At 50.0% G+C, this 25,983-nt stretch overlaps 6 protein-coding genes across 6 annotated transcripts; 4 read left to right on the top strand and 2 right to left on the bottom strand.

Annotated features, from left to right (window-relative positions):
* Positions 1-859: 859 nt before the first annotated feature.
* Positions 860-1,494, bottom strand: ATNIH1004_001062 (GFA family protein; the record flags this gene model as incomplete). The annotated part of the gene is made up of 3 exons (XM_033565762.1): positions 860-1,163; positions 1,259-1,438; positions 1,487-1,494. 3 exons carry the CDS (start codon positions 1,492-1,494, stop codon positions 860-862), a joined length of 492 nt encoding a protein of 163 aa, XP_033431519.1.
* A 1,474-nt stretch (positions 1,495-2,968) lies between these two features.
* On the top strand, positions 2,969-5,536 carry NPR3 (nitrogen permease regulator 3 family protein; the record flags this gene model as incomplete). Its single annotated transcript, XM_033565761.1, has 2 exons — positions 2,969-4,088; positions 4,146-5,536. The coding sequence occupies 2 exons, from the start codon at positions 2,969-2,971 to the stop codon at positions 5,534-5,536; spliced, it is 2,511 nt and encodes an 836-aa protein (XP_033431518.1).
* A 3,742-nt stretch (positions 5,537-9,278) lies between these two features.
* Positions 9,279-19,025, top strand: HIR1 (HIR complex subunit; the record flags this gene model as incomplete). The annotated part of the gene is made up of 10 exons (XM_033565760.1): positions 9,279-11,510; positions 11,606-11,655; positions 11,858-12,026; positions 13,377-13,813; positions 13,904-14,712; positions 15,453-15,524; positions 15,652-15,726; positions 15,823-16,044; positions 16,112-18,862; positions 18,925-19,025. The coding sequence occupies 10 exons, from the start codon at positions 9,279-9,281 to the stop codon at positions 19,023-19,025; spliced, it is 6,918 nt and encodes a 2,305-aa protein (XP_033431517.1).
* A 569-nt stretch (positions 19,026-19,594) lies between these two features.
* On the top strand, positions 19,595-21,275 carry ATNIH1004_001059 (YchF/Obg family ATPase; the record flags this gene model as incomplete). The annotated part of the gene is made up of 4 exons (XM_033565759.1): positions 19,595-19,669; positions 19,890-20,447; positions 20,675-21,056; positions 21,106-21,275. The coding sequence occupies 4 exons, from the start codon at positions 19,595-19,597 to the stop codon at positions 21,273-21,275; spliced, it is 1,185 nt and encodes a 394-aa protein (XP_033431516.1).
* A 205-nt stretch (positions 21,276-21,480) lies between these two features.
* On the top strand, positions 21,481-22,213 carry TMA20 (translation machinery-associated protein 20; the record flags this gene model as incomplete). The annotated part of the gene is made up of 3 exons (XM_033565758.1): positions 21,481-21,494; positions 21,559-21,699; positions 21,823-22,213. The coding sequence occupies 3 exons, from the start codon at positions 21,481-21,483 to the stop codon at positions 22,211-22,213; spliced, it is 546 nt and encodes a 181-aa protein (XP_033431515.1).
* Positions 22,214-22,425: 212 nt separating this feature from the next.
* On the bottom strand, positions 22,426-25,716 carry ATNIH1004_001057 (RIC1 family protein; the record flags this gene model as incomplete). The annotated part of the gene is made up of 5 exons (XM_033565757.1): positions 22,426-23,109; positions 23,163-23,638; positions 23,690-23,957; positions 24,011-25,396; positions 25,456-25,716. The coding sequence occupies 5 exons, from the start codon at positions 25,714-25,716 to the stop codon at positions 22,426-22,428; spliced, it is 3,075 nt and encodes a 1,024-aa protein (XP_033431514.1).
* Positions 25,717-25,983: the final 267 nt, after the last annotated feature.

Raw genomic sequence — 25,983 nt, 5'->3', positions numbered from 1 at the left:
CTGCTGCATACCCTTTCCTTAACCCATCTCTCGATGAGGATACTTTGAACGAACGGGCGGACAGAATTGTGCATCTTCCTGCATCCATTACAAGCAAAGCGTACAAACTTTGCGGCTGTTTGGACGGTGTATTGATTGTTGAGATTTCGTCACCTGAGCTTTAGCTCCACCATCCCATAGTTTTCATTTCTATGGCATTCTCCGTGCTAACGGAATGACTTAGGTACCTGCCAATTGTTACTCTCTGCGTATAATTCCCCAATACCATACATGTCAACATTAAATGATGAATGTGTTTATTCACACTGTTTGATCTGCACGCTCTGCGGGCGGAAATGAACATTTACACAAAAATCTGATTTAATGAGGTAAGCTTGACTTAGAAGTTCCTGTTCTAGAAGCAATGCATGCTAACGAGTCTTAAAGCCTGATTTCAGTTGACACAATTTAAAATGAATCACTCAGTCTCGTTTTGCGAATGAGTGCTAACTTGTCAATTTCATTAATAGGGATCCTTCTCGTAGTGTGGTTTCGACCTTGAAATGTGAGTATTACTTCAATTCTTTTTATATACTATTCCATGATGATTACTTCAATCGCTGTGTTCTTACTGAATACATATTGAAGAAAAAACAAATTTCACCTTGGAGAACTGATGATTCTGTTGTCAAAGATGTTGTTTACACAACTCAGCGTCGCACCAGCTGACAGTTAAACATAGGACATGAACCTGCAGCTATGAATATAGAAAATAGTGACAATATTAATGTTCATTTTTTTCAGCTCATCTTGATTTCCATCACCCGTTATTCCGTAGCCATCACCCACGTAGTCACATCACCTAGAAGGGCTGTAGTTTCTAGTCCATGAAGACTTTGTGTTTCTTGTGCCATTCCTCCAAACTATCTGTTGGGTACTCCTTGTACACCTGCTTTTCCCCCTCGGGCCATCGCACCCAGGAAGGCTTCGATCCCTCCATGATACAAACCATCTCATCAGGAATCGGCAAATCCGAATCGATTGCCGAGGCGAAGGGATGGATCAGCTCGGGCCAGTGACGATCCCACAGCCAGAGCATTGTGCCGCAATTCGAGCAGAAATTCCGCTCACTCGAACTGACCTTCTCATCGGCAGTGCCACGATTCATAATGGCTGAATATTTCCTTAACCATATTCCGTTTATTCAGTTCCTATCTATATCTGTCGTTGACAAACAAGATATCCGGTATCTTTGGGTCAAGAGAGTACTAGAACCTACTTGATCACATTCTTCCCTTTCTTGATTTTGAGGCTGTCTGCTATGCCCCCCAGATTGACGCTGCCGTTGTAGCCTCCTACCTTGCGGCAGATACTGCATGCACATAGCTGGTAAGGAACCGGTGTGCTTGAGTCGAGAGAGAACTCGACTCCGCCGCATTGGCAGCTGCCTTCGAGATGCCTAGAGTCTAAGTCAGGTGGTTTGGGTGGAGCGCTGTTTACGACTTACATCGGCATTTTGGAGGTAGTTATAGTACGTGTTGGATTATTAACTAGGTATATCGGTGATATAGAGAAGTATGAGAAAGAACGATGTCATCCATACATCAGGTAGTCCGAGACTTTAGCTTATATAGTAGATTGTAGACCCCTCCCTGGACTTGTAGGCGAACAAAGAGGGGCTGTCGACTTCACATGGCTGCATATGTTCATTTTACGTCATTCGTTACCCTGATCCCTACTGTGCCATCCAATATGCGTCGTGCTCCTTCAGCAGTTTTACTGGTAGCATAGCGGTTTGTCGTGTTTGTCTTGTTTGTCTATCCCATCCTCCCTGGTAGCCGATCCGTTCTCTTCCAGGCCGTTGATGAGATCAATTCTCTCCATTGGTTGCATTCTCACTCCAATTATCATTCCTCTTACATTCATTTTCTTAAGATATAGCATCCAATGGGGTTCGGAAGCCCCGGTGGTGGTGCCACCAATTACAAGCCTACGCCGTGAGTCTGCCTTGTCTTTTCTTGCTTGCTGGCTTGGATATATGCATGCCATTCCAAATTGTCACTTGAACCTGGACTAATCCGACCATAGTCCGGAGCGTGGTAGTTTCCCTCTCGACCATGAAGGTATCTTCCTTTCTTCCACGGCCCTTCTTCAATGCTTCGGAATTGTTGATTGACACCTGTTGTTCTCCTCGACAGGCGAATGCAAGCATCTGATCTCCAGTTATCTGAAGTGTCTGAAATCAAGACAAGGAACCAATGATGACGAATGTCGGAAATTGGCAAAGGAATATTTGTCTTGTCGGATGGATAAGTATGTCTGTCCAATCCTGCTGGACGTTCTTCCCCGAAGTGGATTTTGGGGTTTGGGAGCGCACCCGCGGGTTGCATTCCTACATTGCCATGGTCGTGTCCGGAGGATCATCATGAGCTAATTAGTATTCGGAATTAATTCTAGGAATTTGATGGCACCAGATGATTTCAAAAATCTAGGTCTTATCTTTGAGAAACACGAGGGTGCGAAAGACGCAGCGAGTGAAGCGGCAGAGACAAAGTCATGAAGCTTGATGGTCAGTTCTTAGATATCAATTTGTATGATACCGTATGACGAGACGATCGTCCGGATTGTTCCTGTTGGACGTCCGAATCTCCATTTTCAGGCGTTGACTGGATTGCCATGTATTATATACATCTTTTGTGTTTGGTGTATACTAGTTAGCATCTACTTTCTGTACGTTGGATCGATAACCCTGGTAATCATTTCATGGATGTATCATAGGAATGTAAAATCATCTGCGAGAATATGCTATTTCTACATGAAGGGTGTAAAGAGACTGGAATATGCCTGGATGTCAACCGGTGGTCCATGCGGGGAAGCTATCCCGCCTTCTGGAATCCCAACCTGATCCACTCCATCAACCTCAGCCTTCTCGACCACGCTTCAATCCCAACTCACTTTTCAGCATGTTCTCGTCTGTGACTGACTTCCAATGTCCTCAATTGCACGTCCCCCAGATCCCTGCCTAGTGGCAATTGTCTTGATTGTCCGGTCGCGAGCCGGTCCTCGCTTCGTGTTCCATTACCCTCCCAATCCGCTCAGCGAGAATGGACTACGATCCGCCGCCGCCAAAGCGCGCCGGGCCTCGCGAACCAGGAGCAGACAAGGTTCAAAGAGCAATGATTCAATTTCCAGTGAAGATAGTCGATCGACATCCGATGAGGACGAGGAGGAACATCATACACACAGCCAAAATCCCAGCGTAACTCACCTGGCCGGTAGCGCCGTTTCGGCGACCACCGGTCGGCGGTCGAGTAACTTCGGCCTGGACAACCATGGATCTATGTCGGTTTCACCGGGTGGTGACTCCCAGCGGGCCGGATCCGTCAGTTCGAACCGCAAGTTATTGAGAAAGCGCGGGGGCGCTTCCGACGTGGAGGACGACCCCGGAGCTGCGTCGGATAGACCGGAGGATGGCCCGGGAGGAGGAGCAGGAGGAGGAGCAGGAGGAGGAGGAGGCGGGGGACCTTTCCGTCCGCCGTGGGAGTCAATGCTTGGTCTCCCTGCAGATGTGTGGGAGAAGCTACTGAGTCCATCACGATCGTGGCATAAGCGGCGCTTTGAGGTCGGGATCAACGATCTGGCTTTCGTGGGGTGGCCCGTCTTTGTTCGTGAAGAGGGAACATGGAGGAAGCGGCGGCGAAAGCAGAAGAAACCGCGGGCGGAGTGGGAAGGAGGTGAACTTGGACACAATGAGAATGTCGAGGATACGCAGGACGATGGCGGAGATGTGATGGCAGCGTCATCGGAGACTTTGAGTCCGAGCTTATTGACGGCCGCTGAATCCCAGCGAGCGTCAATAGCCAATAGTAGGACCGGATGGACAGCAGGTGAGTCGCTGGATGTCGAGGATAAGGATTCGATGACGATGTTTAATGTGGTTTTTGTGCTGGATCCGCCCTTACTGGAATACTCCATGCGCATCCGCGAAGTATATGACAATATCATCAAGAAATTCGCCAAAGCTTTGAAATGGGAACAGGCTCGGACAGACTATGTCTGGCGGGAGGCCCAGAACATCTCTCATCTCAAAGAGAAGGCAAAGGAGAAAAGTATGTAATGGGTTTTCTGGAATCAAACAGGAATGGCTTTGTTGACCTGATTTACAGGAACATCTATGAATACCCTCTACTCGGAGCTCATTAGCCAGTCGTCGCTGGCCAGAGCGATATACACGGTGTATTCTAGTATCTCGGCATCTAAGATTGCTTCTGTCTCGTTGAGCCCGGACGTGTCCATCTCCCTCCAGATTCCTCCTCTGACCTCGACACCCTATCTTCCTGGTCCAACCGATAAGGCTTTTCCTGGTCTCTGGCTCACCACAGCCGACAGCGTTACTCCAGCGGATGACCCAGCTGCCGACGAGAATGCCGCACCCCATCAGGTGCCCGCCAAACATTTTGCGCTGCTTTTACTTGACAACGAGGCCACCATCCTCAAAGACGTTGAGTCATCTGGGGGTGCCTTGGCCCCCGCTCTTGCTCATTATATTCGGTGTACAAAGCCGACGAAGTCATTTGCCCAAATATCTGCATCGTCCGGGATTCCTCTCTCAATGATCCAAATGTTGGCGAGCCATCTCGTGTACTGGAGACGGGCACGGGCTATACCGCCAATCCACCAACGGGACACTTTCATTGTGTCCCCGAACTGTGATCTCAGCAAACTCGAGGTGGCTACAGCCGCTTACCAGGCAGCATTTCCCACGCTTCCAAGTCTCCCAAAGATGTTGTCGGCCATGAGTGGGACCCCCAGACCGTATGGGAGCTTTATCCCCAGTAAAGATCACAAAGAAACGTATTTCGCCATATTGGCATGGCTACTACGTGGAGGGTGGGTTACTCAACTTCGCTCGTTCGCAAGAGTTAAAGTCACCCCGGAAATCAAAATGGCCGTTGAGACGGCTCTCCGACGGGAGGAGATTGACAAGTACCTGAGCAAGCGGGAGACCACCACTATTTCTTCCGATACAGCTCAACAGCATGACGATTTTGATGATACTAGTTCATCCTCGTCATCCTCGCTTGCAAGCCAAGGCAGCGGTGAAGAAACTCCAATACCAGGCCGGAACACAGCTGACACTGACCTGCGTATGTCCCATTCACTGTTAGACCGAAACACGTCATTGAAAACGTCGTCACTGATTCTGTTTCCTCATCGTGCCTCGCCGCTAGAATCTCGATGGCTGGATGAGATTGTGGCAAGATTCCCCCAACACTCTCGGGTCTCGGGCCGTGGCTGGGGAGGCAGACCCAGCGGTGATATTGCAGAGGGTGACCCGGAATATGCGGGACTTCGAAACTCACTAAAGGAGTACTGGCCGATTTATATCAAATACTTTAACGGGTATGACGCGCTCGAAAAGATTCCCGTGCGAGAGAATCTCAAGCGCAAACTGGTCTGGCAGGTCCTTACGCGTCTGGGATTAGTGACAAGTTCTCAGCCATCCATTGAATTGGATCCGGCTGAACAGGTCTTGGTCAGCGTACGACATTGGTAACAGGCACGCTAGCTCCATAGGATTGATTCCTTGTATTTTGATGGCATATACCAGATACCATCTAGGACATCCTGTATAGAGCATGCATTCTATTATAATATTTAATTCATGAATCCCCTAAAACAGTAGCACATACTTAGCACGGGGTACTCCATACTGTCACTCCATACTACGGAGTTCGGTCTGGAGAAATTGGAGAATACATATTAACACAAGGATGGCCTAAACAACATTCACGTGACACATGCCCAACCGCTCGGCCGGATGTCAACCTCCGAAGAATTCCGAGCGCGACCCTTTGAAGCCTCAGCCCTAATGGTCTTCACGCGGGCTGTTAAGCGATGAATATTGTTTCTTCCCTTGCCCCATATGTGGCCTGTGTAGGTCCGCCTCGGCATGCAGTCTGGGCATTGCCATTGGCTAGCGATCAACAATTATGACATGAGAATAGCTACGTCGCCTGTCTAGGGGGCATCACGGCACACGCCGGAAAAGATCCAAGGTGTCACGTGTAATTCCTGTATAGATTTTACAGATCAAATACGTGTTGCTATCAATGTTAAATAACCTATATCTAGATTGAGATTCCAATCACTTGATGAGTATAGGATTGGAACCTACAGATGGGAAATAAAAAATAAAAATAAGAAAGTTCTACCTAGTAGAAGCAGCACTAATTATGAAGAAATTTAATTATTATGTTTGAAACCACGTTTAAGAGGGGCCTGTATTGCAATTACCCGAGCCCTTACCTACCAGGTTCTACCTACGGTGTACTAACCTACGGGGTACTAACCTACGGGCTCCTACCAGGTCCCTAGTCCGCTGAAACAGGGAGGGGCCACGTGAATTCAACACCTAGGTTAGGTACGGTAGGTATCTAGTACCGAAGGTCGATACGGTATAGTTAGTACATAGTTTATATACTTCGGTTTATTCCAAGAATTTAGCATTTTGAAAGGAACATTCAAGACACATGGCTAGTCAGGGGGCACAAGAAAGGGGAAAGGATAAAACGGGACGAAGGGAATAGAATCCTAGTAGGGAAAGCGGAGGAAGAAGGAATACTTTAACTTGCAGGAAATTCCGGCGGTCCAGACAGGCAGACTGGTACCTACTCAGGGATTTTAAATCCCCTGCTTGGATTCTGGTTGGTTGAGACTCGATTTCTATGCCTCTGATGCTTTCGTTGGGTTCTGGAGACCGGAGCACCCACGGAGGAAGCTTGTATGTATGTGCCTATGTAGGTACCCCAAGGTACTCCCTGGAAGAGCAGGTGTCTCCGATATGAGGGTCCCACCATTCATATTAGAGGAGATTGCAATGGTCTGGGAGTAATCTTCACAAAACGGGGCAGTGTCTTGATTGACGTTTATTCTGGGTTCTCGAATGATGTCGAAGAAGAAATTCAAGGGGAGAGCTAAGCTTCTTCAATAATTCCCCTAGGCATGTCAAACACCATTGGAAGTTTGGGGTTGCAATGTCATCCCCTGGGAGAGACATACGGAGGACCAAGCTACTGTTCTCCCGTAGATAGATTAATTATGCCGAATTTGTATAGTTACATTTGGAGGGGTTGGCCAAGAGACCCCTCCACACCCCTCTACTGTGTTGCGCCGCTCGCTGCGGTGGCTTCAATCATATTGATTGCATAGAAGCTGTGTTCGAACCACCTTCATGATCAATAAAACATGTCATAGTTAACCTTGCACAGGCACTGTGGGACATGCAGACGGATAATTGTTTCCTTGTACTGAATACTGCCGCGGAAGTCGGCTACTATAAATGGCAGTGTAGTGCTCGTATTATTCTTAATCAATCCCAGGACATCCTTTACAGAATAGTGGTTGAACAGCTATGTAGAAGAGGGGTTATAGGTTGTCAGATGTAGCCTGGACCGACAGACGGGCAGGTAAACAATAATACATCTTTCTGAGATATTGATGTTGTTAGGCATTTTGTACCGCCCTCCAAGAGGTAGTCAGCATCGATGGATTGAGTATCGAATATAATTCGTATATTTTGGTATATATGGATATTCGTAGATTAGAAACAGATTAGCGCAATTCGAGTGCTGAATCAGAACCACGATCGGAAGTAAGAGAAGTATCTAGTCCTAGCCAGGAAGGAAAAGAGTGGTTCATACCCACAGAAGCCCTGAAGTCCACTAAACCAGCACTGCGGACCGCCAGAAGCAGACCAAAAGTAATGGGAAAGTAATAATTACTTACCTTTGCTCCGCGTACGGGAGGGAAACGACAGTACACAATCTTACTTTTTTTTACATTTCTGCTTAGGTACAGAGAATCAAATGGAGCGCAGTTTACAGGCAGAAAACGGACAGTAACTTATTTTTAATTGATTTCATTTTTTTAATTTTTTTTTTCTGTCAGTCCACAATTATTACTGTTCTCATTTGCTTCCTTCGGCTTTCCCTCCACGTCCCTCCAAATTTATTACTGTTTTTATTATTATTCTGTCTTTTTTTTTTTTTTCCCCAATTATTTTTCTGTCTCTCTCACACACTGCACTACGCTCGTCTCTTTTTCCCTCACTTCTCTTTCTTCCTTCTCCCTCTGTTTCTTACCCCCCTCCTTCTCCCCCTCTCTCCCCTCAACGTTCCTGGAAGTTCTCTTCCCATTACTTCTCTTCATCCTCGCCAACGTTCGTGGTTCCGTTGCTGGCGTCCGTGTTGCCGCAGTGAGGTTGTGCTCATTCTTCAGTGCACATCTTCCGCTCTCCGATCTTCTCCTTCCCACATCCTGTATTTCGCGGGAATTTTTACTGGCAAGGGTATACTGATCGGTTGATCCCCTTGGAATTTATTTTCTTTCTTTTTTTTTTTTTTTTGTATTTTCTCCGCAGGAGAATAGCTTCGACTACCGTCGCTACTCTTGACTACTTTTTTTATCTCTATTCCCCCCCTGGACCGTTCCTTCGCAGGGAAATTCTCGAAGTCCGTCTCATTATTATCCTGCAGCAGTCGTCGCCACGTGCAAGTCGCGCCTCGCCTACGCTTCACAAGGGGCAACCCAACGAGGCCCTCTTCAAGACATCTAGCGTGTATTCACTGTCACTTTGTTCAACTGCTCAAGTGGCATCTCGGGTAGCCTTCGCAAATATTCCGGCGGACCGAACATCGAACGATACAAACTGGGTGAGTTCTGTGGTGGTTTTACACAACACTTTGCGTTCAATACTGAAGCTCTTGAATTGTTTCTCATTTGGATTTCATGTTTTAACTCTCCAGCTTCTCAAGATTCGATCGCCTTTTTCCGAACTTGCGCACGCCAATATTATCGTTCCCACCCCCATCGAACCGACCCAAAGAAAAAATATTTTTTTTCCTATCAGCAAGAGCAACACCGATGTGTTTTGTGTGGTAGTATTCTATAATTGAGGATACGCTGATAAAATACTTGTTTTTGCCACTTTTCGGCAGCGAACGAAATTTTCGTGCCTTCTGTTAACCGATCAAACGGACATCTACCTCCACAACCTGCACCGGAGAAGGATTTATCTCCAGTGACGGGAAGTTGCAGCTTGGTGGGTTCGAAAGAGGACGGAAGTTGGTTCTTCTGATAGCCGTCAACGTTGGAGCTGTTTCGCCATCAGTTGGCGCACGCAGGTTTCTTTGATTGGAGTTACCAACGGAGGCACCTGTTCTCTGGCAGAACATCGGTTTTCTTCACTTTTCTAGAGCGGATATATTAGACTTCTCTTTTTCTTTACCGCAAAGAATATGGCGACTACCTTTTCCTACGCCCAAGCAGCTAAGGGCATTGCTTCAACAGCCCCAACAATGATAACAGCAGAGTCGAATAACGCTACCAAGCCAGATGGGCCAAATTCGGGTGTGCAAGTTGAAAATTCCGTGAGCTCGAAGGCCGAAGCATCTCAGGAAGCGGAGAATGTAACTGCCATCGCAGGCAAGGATTCAGAGACTGCAGCTCCCATCAACTCTAAGGCGAACGCTTCAGGAACATCATCCCCCAGTGTTGGTAACTCGTCGTCGACTTCTACAATAGCGAAGGATGAGGATTTAAGCACTCCTAATGGCACCTCGGAATCTACCTGGGACAAGCAATCCCAGGATTCGGGAACCGATAAGCCGCGCAATGGGGATGAAACCCCAAAGGACAAGCTTACGGGAGAGAAAGAAAAGAACGAACCTCCTAAGGAGCTGAAGGCTGCTCCACTTCCGTCGGTAAATGTGTGGCAACAGAGAAAAGAGGCACAGGAAGCCAAGGCCAAAGCAGTGGCGTCACTGAAGCCAGCCAACTCTGAGAGTGGAAGTGTTAAGACTGGATCCACAGCTTCTTCGATATCAGGGAACAACCAGCAAGATCAGCCAAAAGCAGCGACTAGGAAGAAGGGAGGGGATACCGAGGGCAAAGATAGGAAGAGGGCAGTACGTGATGAATCCGTAACTGTCCCACCAGTTGAAGATGCAGCCTCGTGGCCGACGCCTCAGGTCGCTCAAGGCGAAGAGAAGCGGAAAGCACAAGAAAAGGGCGACAAGACCGAGAAGTCTGAGAAGAGCCCTGTGATCCGACCTCACGGAAAGGAGAAATGGATGCCCGTCCCATATGTTCCTACTGCCGTTTTCAACACCCCTCTCCCCTCCGCTGCTCGCAGAGGTGGAAGAGCTGCCCGTGGAGGACGGGATGGCGCTCGGAATGGAGCCCACGGTGCCGGAGCTTCTACCGTTGATAAAGCTGCCTCTGGTCAGGTAGCTCAGGGCTCTGGCAAGGCCACAACCACCGACCGGGGAAGGAATGAGCCAAACTCTGCTCGCGCAAACTCGCTTCCTGCAACATCAAGGCGATCCAACAGCACCGACGCTGGCTCGGCAGACCCACGTAAATCTCAGGCAGCAGACCGCAGCCGTGCGCCTAAGGGAGCGGATAGTGCCAATGCCGCCCCTGCTGGTAGACATGGCGATACGTTCCCCCGGAATCATCGTGATGCTAAGGCATTCAAGAATCATGAATCGGGCCACAAAGGAGATCATGGTTCCAAAAACCCGAATCTGTCTGTGGATGCACAAGCTGGTCCTCGCAATGGTTCTTCACATGACCGTCGATTTGAAAATGGTCCCAGGTCAGCGGATTTCGCTGGATTTTATGGTGACCGTAAGGACAAGGAGTTCTCTCGTGAGTCACGTGCCGAACGAGGCAGAGGCTCGCACCGTGGCCGGGGAGGCTTTGGCGGCTCTCAGAATTCCAACTTCCCCAACAACCACATGTCGCATAGTTCGTTCATGCACCAGAAATCGTACGGCTTTAGCGACCGGCAACGGCCACAGCATGGGCTTGCCAATGGTTCTCAGGGTCACAGGATGTCCTTGAGGTCACCTTCGCTACCTAACTCTGCGTCCATGTATGGTGTCTATCCCTTCCCTGCGGATATCAACACCATGTATGGCTATCAGCCAATGCACGCTGGTCCTATGACGGCAGCCCCATATCCGCAATATATGGAACCCTACTCCCTGATGAGCATGGTTTCGTTCCAGCTTGAATATTATTTCTCTGTTGATAACCTGTGCAAAGATTTGTTCCTCCGTAAGCACATGGACTCACAGGGATTTGTGGATTTGGCATTCATCGCCACTTTCAAGCGAATCAAGACATTGACCGAAGACTTTGAGTTCCTCCGCCTTGCGGCCCGTCAATTGAGAAACGTTGAACATGTTGCTGGAGAAGATGGTGTTGACCGTCTGCGAGCGCGGGAGTGGGAGCAATGGGTTCTACCTTTGAACCAGCGCGATCCCTCTGCTCAGAATAGTGGCACTTCCCCGGCAAAGCAGAGCAAGGCCGACGAGGGCTCAACACCGCAGAGCCATGTGGATGGGGCGACAAATGGGTCTACTTCCCATCAGTCCTTATCAAATGGTATTCCCAAGACATCATTGTCTTCTGATGCGCCAGAATTCTCTCCTGCGAAGGCAACTGATGCTCCAGCTGAATACGTAAGTGTCCTCTCTCCATGTTCACAGTTCAAAACATGGGCTTCTTAGTCCGGTGATTTGGCAAATGTGCTGACCTAAAGCAGCGGGTAGACTAGGTCTCCTTGGACAGAACTCCTCCCTCTCTTCCCGGGATGCTGGCCTGTTGGTATGCTTTCATCCGCCTTGAGTCCCCGGTCTCTACTAATTCAACCCCAGTCAAGACATAGGCCTTATCACTTTAAGGTCGTGGGCTGAGCACTCCACCAATCCCCTGGAATCAATCTATCGACATCTGGCGCGAAAGAGAAGGCTCTTCCGGTCATGGTTTTTGCCTTTCCGATTGTTTTTATTTTTACGAAACTCCGCAGTGCTTTCCGAAACGTGTTCTTGACGAACGAACTTTATACGGCAACCCGAGATGGTGACCGTGATATGGATGTCCTGTACCAATTCTGGTCGCACTTCTTGGTCCAAAATTTCAATGCACAAATGTACAATGAATTTAAGAGTCTAGCGTTTGATGATCTTACACGAAACGTCAGCCAAGGCTTTCCCGAATTGTTCACCTTTACGGTTTCATTTTTTTTGTTTTTTTGTTGGACAGGCAAAAGTCTTCATCGGCGAGGTTCCTTTGATCTTGTCGGTTTTACTGCGACTGAACTCCCTTGAATGAGTCGGAGTGTCCGGGTTTTACAAACCTTCAGTTTGTCGCGGTGAATTCGATTCCAAACATCGCAAAATAATGGTTAACTGTATTCTGGGCGAGCTGAGCTGGAAAAGTGATTTTTGTTTTCCCTCTTTCTTTCACCGACCATTTATCTCTTTTTTTTTTTTTTTTTTTTTTTTTCCGTGGCCTTATCCATCATGACTTGCATTATTATTTGTCAGCTTCTACATTTATATCTTTCATATTTTGCTTTCAGTTGCCGATGGCCAACCTTCGGCTGGGTGGATTGATATATTCACATTCAATGTCTCAGCTTGTGTCTTTTCTTCCCCCCCAATTTCATCGTATTTTGTTTCAGTCATGGGAGGTTTCAAAATTTTCTGGAGTCCGGGCATGTTTTCCTGGGCAGTATCGTCTGCATTTGATGTTTGCTTCTGTGGTGTGCCGGGTTGAAGTTATTCCCACGACCATAGAATGTTCATCGGCTTTTTTTATCCTCTTTTTCTTTTTGCCTCTAATATTGCGGTAATGTTTCCACTCTTGCTCTCAATTTCTAGTACGAATATCAAAACCAGAGAACTCCCCCCAAAAAAAGAGAAAAAAATTCTTTTCTTCTACAAGGCGCATTTGAGGTCATAAAGACAAAATTGAAGTCGGCTTCTTTTTATAGGCATGGTATGGCAGAACTCTTTTCACTCAAATGGCTAGTGGGCTTTGTTCACTAAAATATTGCTATCTATTTGTTCAGCTGGTTGGGATGGATGGTGTTTGTGTCATTGTATTTTGCATAACTAATACGGGTTGGTTGACTTGCTTTCCACTTCATTCCCCCTTTTTATGTGAAGGTAATTTGCTAGGCACATTAGGGGCAATTATTAACCCCTACTTGCTTTCTGTAAGCCCCATTTACATTGTTTCTTTACTATAGTGCCTACATTCTACATTGTAACCTGAAATGCTGCGTAGGTAATTGGTTGGGGGGTGGAACTGATGACTCATCATAGTCTGCCTCAGGCCACAAGCTGTAGCTGAAGTGACGAACAAGCCAGCGTCTTGGAGATCTTCACTCGGCAGATAGCTCTTTCTGGCTCAACCCGACCTCCCCTCCTATTAAACTGTGTTATAGAAATTAGTCCTGCAGCATTCAAGTTTTCATAATGGAAGTGGCCTCCAGAAATACGTCGAGGCTATTCCGGTGTCACCCTAACAGTTCCTACCAGTTTCTCAAGAATTCTCGTCTTCACTCTAGTCTCATAGCCACAAACACCCTGAATCGTGTTCGACGAAGAAATGTATCTACCTCGCCTCAAAGGCTTGCGCCCGACTCATCACTCCTGCACTTCGGGCCTGGCTCCTCGCCGGGCGGCGGCGTGCCTGCCACATACTTCGCGAATCGCTCGACACTTCCCATGAACACCATCATCCGGTTCGTCCCCCAGCAGACCGCGTGGATTGTCGAGCGCATGGGGAGGTTCCATCGAATTCTTGATCCTGGCCTGGCAATTCTGATCCCGTTTCTCGACCGCATCGCCTACGTCAAGAGCTTGAAGGAGTCCGCTATTGAGATACCTAGTCAAAATGCCATTACAGCCGACAATGTCACATTGGAGCTTGACGGTGTTCTATACACGAGGGTTTTCGATGCCTACAAGGCAAGGTGAGTGTTCGCAACTGTTTCCGGGCCCCTGCGGACCGGAGGTTTTGGAACGAGGCTAATGTTTGCGGGGGTTTTCTTTCTTGGCTATAGTTACGGCGTCGAGGATCCCGAATATGCAGTCTCTCAACTTGCGCAGACAACAATGCGTTCGGAAATCGGTCAGCTTACGCTGGACCATGTGTTGAAGGAGCGTGCAACCTTGAATACCAACATCACAAAGGCCATCAACGAGGCGGCACAGGTCTGGGGTGTCGTCTGTCTGCGGTACGAGATCCGGGATATCCATGCTCCGGATGGAGTGGTTGCTGCTATGCATCGGCAGGTGACGGCCGAGCGGTCGAAGCGGGCGGAGATCCTGGAGTCCGAGGGCCAGCGACAGAGTGCGATTAACATCGCGGAAGGCCGCAAACAGTCCGTCATTCTAGCCTCGGAGGCCATCCAGGCGGAAAAGATAAACCGCGCTGCTGGTGAGGCCGAGGCGATCCTGTTGAAGGCTCGGGCTACTTCCCGCGGAATCGAAGCCGTGGCCAAGGCTATTGAGGCTGGTCAGGAGAATGCCCACGGCGCCGTCAGCCTCAGCGTGGCTGAGAAATACGTCGACGCGTTCTCGAAGCTTGCGAAGGAAGGCACTGCAGTGGTGGTTCCTGGAAACGTTGGCGATTTGGGTGGAATGATTGCAAATGCCATGGCTGTCTACGGCAAAGTTACAGAGGGCCAGGCGAAAAGCATCGCGGCGAAGGCTCTCGGAGTGCCGGAGCCATCACAGAGCGCAACTTCTCACGAAATCCATGAGCCGACAACACCTACCAAGGACTGGGAACCCGTTGCAGAGTCCCAGGAGGGAGCGACTGGAAAAGACGGCGTCACAGAGAATGTGCTGGAGAGCTTCGACCAGGCCAGTAAGCAGAGCCGGTGAATCGGACCTCTTGAGTGACAATCCGCAGTGTTTTCTTTTGTTGCTATCTATTTTAACTCCCTCCTTATTTTCTCTTGTGGACTGTTCTTCCTTTTAATCTTAACTTACGATTGAGTATTATACTATCCTCCTCTCCGTGTATTCTACCCGCGCTATTGTTTCTCTTCTCTTTCCCCCAACCCATAACTTTGTTAGCGCGGCTTTTGGAGTCCATGGAATCGGAGGCCAGGAATGGTACAAAAGAAAGAAACAAAGGGTTTGCTGAGGGTGGGAGTGCTTGTATTGCAGCTTGGGATCTTGGAGCGAGGACATTACCCATCACCAGGTCATGTAATTGAACCGGATGTATGTACAGTAGGATAGGTAGATAACTGAGGCTTGTAATGTTGCTGATTCCTTCAAATAAAGATTGGATCTGCCAAGCAGGCGGAGAACGGCAGAAGCTCGGACCAACGCAGGAGATAAATCGCGACGAGATGGACTTCGGGCGCGACTTTTATCGGCCCTTTCTTGGTTCTCGCGTTGTCTGTTCCTTGACTCTCCCTACCGGTTTCCAGCAACCCCGGAATTTCCGAGGACGAGACAAGTCTTTACTCCAATCTTGGACGTCCCGTTGGATTGAGAAATAATCCCGTGGTTCGATGACTGGTGGACGCAGTTGCATTGCGATGCTCCCAGGAAGCTCTCCATCCACGTCAACTTACCAGTGATTGAGTGCAACAGAAACAAGTGAAGCTCATAGCTACGAAGTTTTGGAAATGCATATCATCAAGCCAGTTTGGCTAACGCATGGAGGTAATATTTTATTTTCTTATTGTTTTTGGCAATCTTTCTCACTGCTCCATTGAGCTCTGCGGAGATGGACCGGGTCGGCGTGAAAAGTGATTTGTACCTGCTAACGTGTTCTTTTCTTGTATCGCAGGTGAGAGGAAGGATTTTGAAGTCTACAGTTGCGATGTTTCGCCCGATGGAAGCCGACTTGTTACAGCCGCTGGAGGTTAGTTTTTCGTGCCATGCCCAATAGCGTCCCTACAGTCGTGAGAACGTGCCGAGGAGAATAGGAGCTGACGTTGTACTTTTTGTTGGATTACAGATGGATATGTTCGTATATGGTCTACGGAGGCTATTTGCAACACTGATGACCCAGAGGTTGCGAGTAAGCCAAAACAGCTGGCCTCTATGAGCAACCACTCCGGAACAATACATACCGTCCGATTCTCACCTAATGGGAAGTACTTGGCATCGGGAGCAGACGATAAAATTGTTTGCATCTACTCCCTGGATGCCAATCCCCCGTCTCACGCTTCGACATTTGGTAAGTGCTGAGGATGCGAATGGCTTTGGAGAACTATGGAGGCTGATGATGGGGGCTGTCAATTTAGGATCAAACGAGGCGCCACCAGTAGAGAACTGGCGCACAATTCGCAGACTGATAGGCCATGATAATGATGTGCAGGATTTGGGATGGTCCTATGATTCTTCTATTTTGGTTTCCGTCGGCCTGGACTCTAAGGTGGTGGTGTGGTCGGGCCACACATTTGAGAAGCTCAAAACCTTGTCTGTTCACCAGAGCCATGTCAAGGGGATTACATTTGATCCCGCAAATAAATACTTTGCGACGGCGAGCGATGACCGCACCGTTCGCATTTTCCGCTTTACCTCTCCAGCCCCCAACTCGACCGCTCACGATCAGATGAATAATTTCGTCCTTGAACACACCATCTCTGCGCCCTTCCATAATTCCCCACTTACAGCCTATTTCCGTCGCTGCTCCTGGTCTCCGGATGGGATGCACATTGCGGCAGCAAACGCCGTTAACGGACCTGTTAGCTCCGTCGCAATCATTAATCGTGGGTCATGGGACGGAGATATCAACCTCATTGGACATGAGGCTCCCGTTGAAGTCTGTGCTTTCTCCCCGCGTCTGTATTCTAGCCAGCCGGCCAACAAACCGGGGGTGGATAGTCAAGGCCATGCACCGAGCTCCGTCACGGTCATTGCCTGTGCGGGAGGCGATAAGTCACTGAGTATCTGGATTACAAGCAACCCCCGGCCTATCGTGGTGGCTCAGGAGCTGGCGGCAAAATCCATATCCGACCTCGCGTGGAGTCCTGACGGGAAGTGTCTGTATGCAACTGCTCTGGATGGTACGATATTGGCGGTTCGATTTGAGGACGGAGACCTTGGCTTTGCGATGGAAATGGAGGAGAACGAGAAATCACTCACCAAGTTCGGTACTAATAGAAGGGGTGCCGGCATTACGGAGACTACGGACGGTCTTCTACTAGAGGAGAAGAGCAAGGCTGGCGAGATCAAGGACGTTGAAGGAAGAATGGGAGCTTTGATGGGCGATAACCATGCGGCCGCCGACAGCATGGTTAACGGCAAATCAACCCCATTACCGTCAAATGGTGTAACACCAGCTCGAGTCGCGTCTCCTGCCTCCGATGCGCAAAAGGCACAGCCGGACGGAACCACGACGACACCAGCCGCTCCGGAGGTGGAGAAGCCAGACCCTTACCAGGCAAAGTTGGAGAGACTAAAGCAACGTCCTACGTACACGAAAGATGGCAGAAAGCGTATCGCACCTCTTCTGGTCTCCGGCGCAGGGGCGGCCGAATCTTCTCTGCCACAGGCACGGCTTATGGCTTCGGTGAGCAGCCAAGTGAAAGCCGATACACCCCAGTCCATCGTGGATCTCTCCAAGCCCTTTGACGGCCTGCCAAAAGGGGGTCTGGCCGCGCTGCTGTTTGGGAATAAACGGAAACTGGCGCAGCTGGAGGGTGATGATGATGGTCACGTTGAAAAACGAGTGGCGCTGGCAAGTGCGAATGGCGCTACTCCCATTCTTGCAAACACGCCCGACGGTCTCCTCCCTGCACAACCACAACCCCCGTCCGAGGGGCAGCAACCGACACCTGAATTTATTCGACCCGCCGTAACAAACCCATCCATGGCTATCAGTCAACTGCGACTGGCGGTGCCGAAGGTCCGCAGCCAGATTCTGCGTGCCATCGACGAGGCAGGGAAGCCCACCGAACCCCCTAGCACTGCGGGAGAGTCGAGTAAATCTCGGGTAGATGTGGTTTTCGAAGCCCGGAACCCATCTCCCGCGAGCTTGACGGGTCGCGCTGTCGATCGGGAGCCAGTCCGGCTCACACTCTATCGGGGGGAACAGCCTCTGTGGCAGGATTTCCTTCCGCGGGCCGTCCTTCTTGTGACGGGCAACCAGAACATGTGGGCTGCGGCTTGCGAGGATGGATCGGTATACATCTGGACCCCCGCCGGCCGTCGTCTCGTTAGTGCTCTTGTCCTGGAGGCGCAGCCGGTGATACTGGAATGCAATGGGCCATGGATTCTTTGCATCTCCGCGGTGGGGATGTGTTATGTCTGGAATGTACAGCACCTGTCGTCGCCTCACCCGCCTATCTCCCTGCAGCCGGTGCTGGATGCGGCAGTTCACACGCTGGGAGCGCATCCCACGGCGGCACCGGCGGTGACGAATGCGCGGATCAATTCCGAAGGCCGCGTGGTGGTGGCTCTGTCCAACGGGGAGGGATACGCATACTCGCCCGCCATGTATACGTGGCAGCGCATCTCCGAGGCCTGGTGGGCGGTAGGCAGCCAGTACTGGAATACGACGGATGCGCCGGTGGGCAACCTCCAACCCACAGATTCCAAGCAGGACAAGGAAGCCAAGGCAATGGTGTCGGCGGGCATCATCCCGTTTCTGGAGCGGAACACGACCAACGAGACGCTGTTACGTGGACGAGCATACTTCCTTCAACGGCTGATCAAGGTTCTTCTGTCGCGGGAGGGCTACGAGAGCTTCGAGTCGAGCATGTCCATTGCGCATCTGGAGAACCGACTGGCCGCGGCCCTGTCCCTGGGCGCAAAGGAAGAGTTCCGCCTGTATCTGTCCATGTATGCCAAGCGCATTGGGGCCGAAGGGCTCAAGATAAAGGTGGAAGAGCTACTCAAGGGGCTGATTGGGGGACTGTTTGAAGAGGAGACGGCGACCGGAGAACGGCTGCAGGGGAACGAACAGGAAGACCGCAATTGGCGAGAGAACTCGGAGACCCTCTGTGGCTGGCCACGAGAGGTCCTCCTGAAGGAGGTGATCCTGGCATTGGGTAAGTGGAGTCCTACAACGTTGAGGCAAGAGAACTGCTGACGAAGGGTGTGTGCGTGCTAGGTAAGCATCGGGACCTTCAGAGGGTGACGGTTCCTTATGCGAAGCTCCTGGGAGTAGTGGATAATAATGATTCGGAGGCCGGGGATGCCATGGAGACATGAGTCTGGCCTGAGGGTTATATTTACTTGGAGTCTGGTGTTCCAAGGAGTTTGTTTCCGGGGGCGAGGGGGTGGTTATTGTCCAGTCGAACGAGCTCTGTTGCGCTGTACAATACATACTATACCAATGGATACCAATCTTACCATACCGTACCACATGAGTACCGGTACCGGATCAGGTGACGTCAGGGCTCTGCGGTCATGTGGGCGGTGAGTGATACGCACACCGATTAGGCGAGATCGACTTTCATCACAGGCTTTTACTCTGTACTTATACCAAGTATATACACCGTACTTGTCAACCATGCAAAGTACTCTTGAGTAACTCTATCCAAATAGTTACTGTAGTCGCCCACGTCATTGGGCCTGCCGCCACCACGTCACTCACCCGCCCCTCCTCCGTTCTTTTCCTTTCTCTTCTTCCCCTCCATTCTTCTTCCTCTGCTGCAGCTGGTCCTGCTTCTTGGTTGCGCTTCCGTTCCTTCGGTCCCCGCGTCCTCTGCCCCTCCTCTTCTTCTCCCCTCTTCGTCTCTGTCCGTTCCTACGCCAGTAAAAAGAAGAGCAAATCCAAGATGCCTCCCAAGAAGGCTGTTGTCCAAGAGAAGGTACTCCTGGGCCGTCCAGGAAACAATCTGAAAAGTGGTATCGTATGTGAGCATTGACCCCACCAACAATTTTTTTTTTTTTTCTGCCCTTAAATTTCCCAGCCACGATTTTATTTTTTTTCCTTCCTTTTTTTCCTTCCCCTATTTAATCTCATTCCCTCCCCTCAAAATAATTCTCTTCTTGGTTTTATTTTTCTCACTCTCATATTCTCCTATCACCATGCACACATAATGGGTCTCCCCTTGGGTTAACGATCTCTAGGTTGGTCTGGCCAATGTTGGTAAATCGACATTGTTCCAAGCTATCACCAAGTCGTCGCTGGGTAATCCAGCCAACTTCCCCTATGCCACCATTGATCCGGAAGAGGCGCGTGTCATCGTCCCCGATCAGCGTTTCGATTGGCTGTGTGAACACTACAAGCCCAAGTCGCAGGTTCCTGCCAACTTGACCGTCTATGATATCGCCGGTCTGACCCGGGGTGCTTCCACAGGTGCTGGTCTGGGCAATGCCTTCTTATCGCATATCCGTGCCGTCGACGCCATCTTCCAGGTCGTCCGGTGCTTCGACGATGCCGAGATCATCCACGTCGAGGGTGACGTCGACCCCATCCGGGATCTGAACATCATCAGCGAGGAATTGCGTATCAAGGATATCGAATTCGTCGAGAAGGCTCAGGAGGCCTTGAGCAAGCAGACGCGACGTGGCGGTCAGACTCTGGAGATGAAGAAACTCCGTGAGGAAGAGGCTACCGTCACCAAGGTGCTGGAGTATTTGAAGGAGGGTAATGATGTCCGAAAGGGCGAATGGAGTCCTAAGGAGGTATGTGCTTTTTTTTTTCCCCCGCTTTGTTTTGGCTTTTCCTGCCCTAGCCTGTTTTTATGATGAATAAGAGCTTTGCTCGAAATTAACCCAGCTCGTCGAATGACCTCATTTTTAATTCACGTAGAGGTCATATTGAGATAAAGTCCTGTCTGATATGATGTGTTTTCGTCGTCTTTCTTGCCGTAATGGTTCAGTATCAGTCGCTAATTTGGAAACTCATTCAGGTCGAGGTGATCAACCCTCTCATGCTTCTGACCGCCAAGCCGGTTGTCTACCTGGTCAACCTCAGTGAGAAGGATTACATCCGCCAGAAGAACAAGTATCTTCCCAAAGTCTTTGAGTGGATCAAGACCAACTCCCCCGGCGATCCTCTGATCCCCATTTCCGTCTCGTTCGAGGAGCGTCTCACGCGTTTCGAGACTGACGCGGAGGCCGAGGAGGAGTGCAAGAAGCTGAGCACCAAGTCCAACCTGCCTAAGGTGATCACCACTATGCGTCAGGTGCTGAACTTGGCCAGCTTCTTCACCACCGGTGCCGATGAAGTGCGCCAGTGGACTATTCGCAAGGGTGTTAAAGGACCTGGTGCTGCAGGTGTTATTCACTCTGGTAAGTATGGATTTTTCCTGTGTGGGTGACTGCATCTGACGGGATTTAGATTTCGAGAAAACATTTATCCAGGCTATTGTGTATAACTACGATACCCTGAGAGAATACGGTGACGAAGGGGCTGTGAAGGCCGCCGGTAAGGTAATGACCAAGGGTAAGGACTATGTAGTGGAGGATGGAGACATCCTTCTGATCAAGGCGGGAGCGGCCCGTGGTTAAATAGTTAGTATGAATAAATGACGTTACCTATGTTGTGTATGAAGTATGGAGTATACCGGAGTATCTGTAGTGAGTACATACAGAATAGAATAGACGTCAATATGCAAAGGACTTTTGCACGTGATGACAGCAACCCTTCCCCGCGTCGACTGCAAACCGCCACGATCGAGAGCAGAGCTACGACACAACCCACCTCACCAGCAAAATGTTCAAGAAAGAGTGAGAATTCGTTTGCCCCGTCGTGATTGAGTTACAACCCACAGAGGGAGACTAACAGATACAGAATCCCTCCTAGCAGTCGATCGAAAGTGAAATCCTCGGTGCAGCGCGGTCTGCGCCAACGATTCCTAGAAACGTATCCAGGATTTGAACCATATATTGAAGAGATTCTTCCGAAGAAGGCTCAACTGGATGCGGTGAAATTGTATTTCTTTCTTTCTTTTCCTTATTTCTACATATCTGCACATATCCAGACCCATATCCACCGCCACTCAACTCCAAAAAAAAAAAAAAAAAAAAAAGCTAATAAATGAATGAATGATAAAAGACCTGATAAGTGCACCCTCTACACAATCGACAGCACACCTCTATTCTACCAACCACTTGACGGACCACCGATTCCGCACCTAAAACTAGTCCATTCCTTCCCCTCCGCCCTCCCAACGGTCCAGATCGACCGTGGCGCCATCCGCTTCGTCCTCTCCGGCGCGGCTCTCATGGCCCCCGGCTTAACCAGTGCGGGCGGCCGACTCCCCGACGCGGACCAGAAACTCGAAAAGGGAGACGTGGTCGCGGTGTTGGCAGAGGGGAAGGAATTGGCGTGTTTGGTTGGGGTGTTGAAGGCGGGGACGGAGGAGATTAAGGAAAAGAAGAAGGGAATTGTCATTGATGATGGACATTATTTGGGGGATGGGTTGTGGAGGATGAATTTGGACTAGATTTGACTCTATTTCATTCTTTGGTTTTCTTTTATGGACGATTTTGTTTCGATTCCCGTTTTGGTTCGTTTATTTTATTGATCCAGGGCAATGAAATGAGTGATGAGATAGATTTATGTTTTGCATGAATTATACGTATGTAGGTAATCAACGTAATGGATCTGAACTAAATTCAAGCCAATGATATCTAGCATATGTACAGATAGAACCCCCTATTGCTCCTCTCGAGAACCTCGTCGTGGTGAAATCGACGACGCTGGTGACGATGACCATGACGGACTGATCGCCAGTCCGAGTCCATAACCGCCGTTCCGGAGTCCCGCGCGCGACACAGCCCGTCGAAGCATATCGCCAGACCGGTCCAAGGCGATCAGGAACCGCGCCAGTTCGGCGCATAGCTCCCATTCGCCTTTCTGCGATGCCAGCCCAATAAGTCGCACCACGTAGTCCTCAATCGGCGCTTCGTGACCCTCTTCATCTTCAAATGCCTGCAGCACCAAGAGGTACCCCACGGCCGTCTTGAGGCAGTTGAGTCGGAGTGCCTGTTCGAACAGATCCTTAGGAGGAGGGAGGTAGGTGAATAGCGTGCGCCACGACCGAAGTTCGGTCTTTCGTGTGCATTGCACGACAATGTCCAGATATACTCGGGCGGGCAAGGATGCCTGGAGAAACGAGATGACGGAGGGAAGGAGGGGGTCGTGTTTCTGGGACGGGTCCTCGACTTTGTTGTTTCTGCTTTCATTGTCGACCTCCTCATCCAGGACGTGATGCAGCAAGATCTCAAGAGCATGCGGAAAGTATGATAGGTGGGAAAAGTGTTGGCATAGCGACAGCGCTGCTGACATGTCGCCGTGTGTCAAACAATGCTGTAAGAAATATGGAAGGAATAGATGGCTCTGTAATCGTCAGTGCTTGTTCACCTGCCTCCGATACAGTGGCCCCAACTTACCCGTATGGCAAACTTGAGCACGGCAAAGGTGACATCGCGACGCTGAGTCATCTCTGATTCCACGCCTAGTACAATGCCCTTGTTTAACAGAACCGATAGCGGATAAAAGTCTAGCGGTATCTGGATGGCTTTTGGAACTTCGTCTCGCTGTAGAACATCCTGCACATCGGCCCAGGCCAGCAGGTCTTTTCCGCAGAACGTCCAGAGAGAGTCCCGTAACGACAGGCTGTTGTGGTACATGTTCAATACTACTTCGGCCGCCGGACTAGATGGAAGTGATTCGTCCATGGATGCGGCAAAATTGAATGAAAATTGATCCCGCATCAAGATGTAATACTCAACGTCGTGGGATATCACTCTCATGTCGTATTTCAACTCACCCGTATCCGACGTCGACGGCTGCAGCAATACTAGGTTGCCATCCACTAAAAGAAGCACGGACGCTTGCTTTACATCCTGGGACGGGTCACCATTCCCTGCTGCAGTCAGAACTTGCTATCCATCTCAAATGCCATCTGCGCACTTACGCAATTGATCCTCTGGCAACACCCAGCTGATTGCCCGTACTCGAGTTGGGGCTCGCACGATTCCGTTAAAGGCAATCTGACCAACCGGGACCAGTGTAATTCGAGAGTGCACGGAGGAGATGATGTAATGATATAGGATGTTTTCGTATGTATAAACAAGGATAGAATCCTCACCCGATGGCCCAATAAAGACCACCGGAGAGGGGAGGTATTCGATATGCAAAATTGATTGATTATTCAACGGTTGCTCCCGTGAATATAGTCGCAGCTGAAGTGCTGTTAGCCAGATCCTGTATATTGGTCCTGCGACCCACTACCAACCTCGTAGGAGCCATCACTTTCGATGGCGGCGATCAAAATGTGACCATACCAGCACATGCCGCCTCGGACTGCGAAGGAATTCTCCACACTGGCATCCGCAAATACTTTCCAACGCCCGCTGTTCACGCTGTAGTGTGCGATCCCTCGGCGACCAGCTATGGCTACATAGCGCCCATCCTGAGAGATGACGCTGGATCGAATTGGCCACTGTGACTGAAGATAGCTTGGAGGGTACTGCGCGTGATGCCACAGAGAATCCTTCCCTGATATAGTCATGAGGTCGGGTAAGTCATGTCCTCGATAAAGAATGACTTCCGTTCCTGTCTGCAGCAGTCCTCTCGCTAAATTCGCCGGCGAGAAGCAGCCCGTCAAGGCGCTGCGAGCCGTCTCCAAAACCCACAGGCGCCGATCACTCAGTCCTGATAATATGATATCCGAGCCTCCGGCGATCCAGCACCCATGTGAAACCCCGTTCAACCAGTCCTCGGCATTGCTTTCCGCTAGTGACCGGTCGGCCGTGAAACTATTCCCTCCAGGCTTGCCAAATACACTCCACGTAGTCCACCCACGATCATAACCGGCGAAAAGACAGTATCCATCTGGCGAGTAGCACATAAAGTTCAGTTTCCCTGTCGTGGCCGGTGAGGCTGGTAGTTGAAGACTGTGGGATAGAGGAACGTTGCCTAGGTAGTCTTTGGCTGTATACACCAGAATGTTACCGTTGGCACAGTTCACCGTCAGAAGCGAAAAACGTGCGTTCACAGCCACTTTGATCGCCTTTTCTCCGTCAACCCTAGGGCTGTGAAAGCAATGGCCATGGAAGAGTTTCTTTGGCGCCCCTGGTTCCTGGGCTTTCTCCGATACGCGTTGGACCGCATAGGCTTGACCATCATTGGTGACCCAGACTAGGAGATTGATGGCGCGATCGTAGACCATGTCTGTTATTGATGTCCGCTTAGACACACCCAGGATACGGCTCAACAGTTCCGAGGTGGTCTGGGCACCGTTGGCGTCCGGGCTCCATCGAATGCACTGAATAGCCGGTGGTTTCACCGTTGCCACGACAAGCTCGTTATCCAAAGCAAGAGCTCTTACAATTCCAGATTCGATCTTGATGGCCATTCGGAAGCGAATGTTGACATCTCGGATCCCGTTGGCATCCTCCTCGGCGGACAATCGCGCAAGCTGTCTCTGAGTAGAGTGATCGAAATGCTGTTGGTACACTCGATTGTGGGGGTCCGTAGCGACTGTATAGGTCAACAGATATCCGTTGAGTGTTTGTACGACAATGATGGTCGAATCGGGGTGCATCAGAAGCGTTATGTTGGGGCCATAGGTGCTGAGTGACGAAGCGGACCGGGCAACTGCAGCAACAACAGCGGTAGGCTAACGATTAGTCAATACATGCATCGACCATAAAGTGTGCATATCAAACCGAGACATACTCTTGTTTGCCATAAGGCGATTGACGTGTGGGTCATTGTCGCAAACATATGACCCGTGCGAGAGACGCAAAGACCGCCGATGGCTTCACTCGCCCATGCCGACTCCGTCACAGAGGGTTCGTTAGGGTCATTATCATTCAAGGATAGTCTCTGCTCCACAGAGTCTTCCAGTCCTATAGATTCCTCATCTTCTAAAGCAGTGAACGGGATTTCAGGGCCATTGATCGCATAGACCCGCGGAACTCCGTGGGGCCAGTACATCGCTTGATATAGGTGCAGTAGTCACGGAGGGAAACGAGCTCACACCGAGTCATCTTCGTGGGATGCGTGGGGATTATTCCGTCGCGAGCGGGACAGATTCAATCCCAGATGTGTTGACCATATCCAATCAATGCCTTGTTTCGAAAATGGGGAGGTAGTATTGTGGGTGCTAATGGGGAGCGTCATGGCAAGCTGCAAGAGCCTCGGGGGACCGGCGGCATCACGTGCGGCAGGCAAACTTGGCAAACAGGTCTTCTTCTAGTTTCT

The sequence above is a fragment of the Aspergillus tanneri genome, assembly GCF_003426965.1.
Source record: "Aspergillus tanneri strain NIH1004 chromosome Unknown AapTan_2_pilon_pilon_pilon, whole genome shotgun sequence".
NCBI classification, from domain to species: Eukaryota; Fungi; Ascomycota; class Eurotiomycetes; order Eurotiales; family Aspergillaceae; genus Aspergillus; species Aspergillus tanneri.
This window is presented reverse-complemented; position numbering and strand designations above follow the sequence as displayed.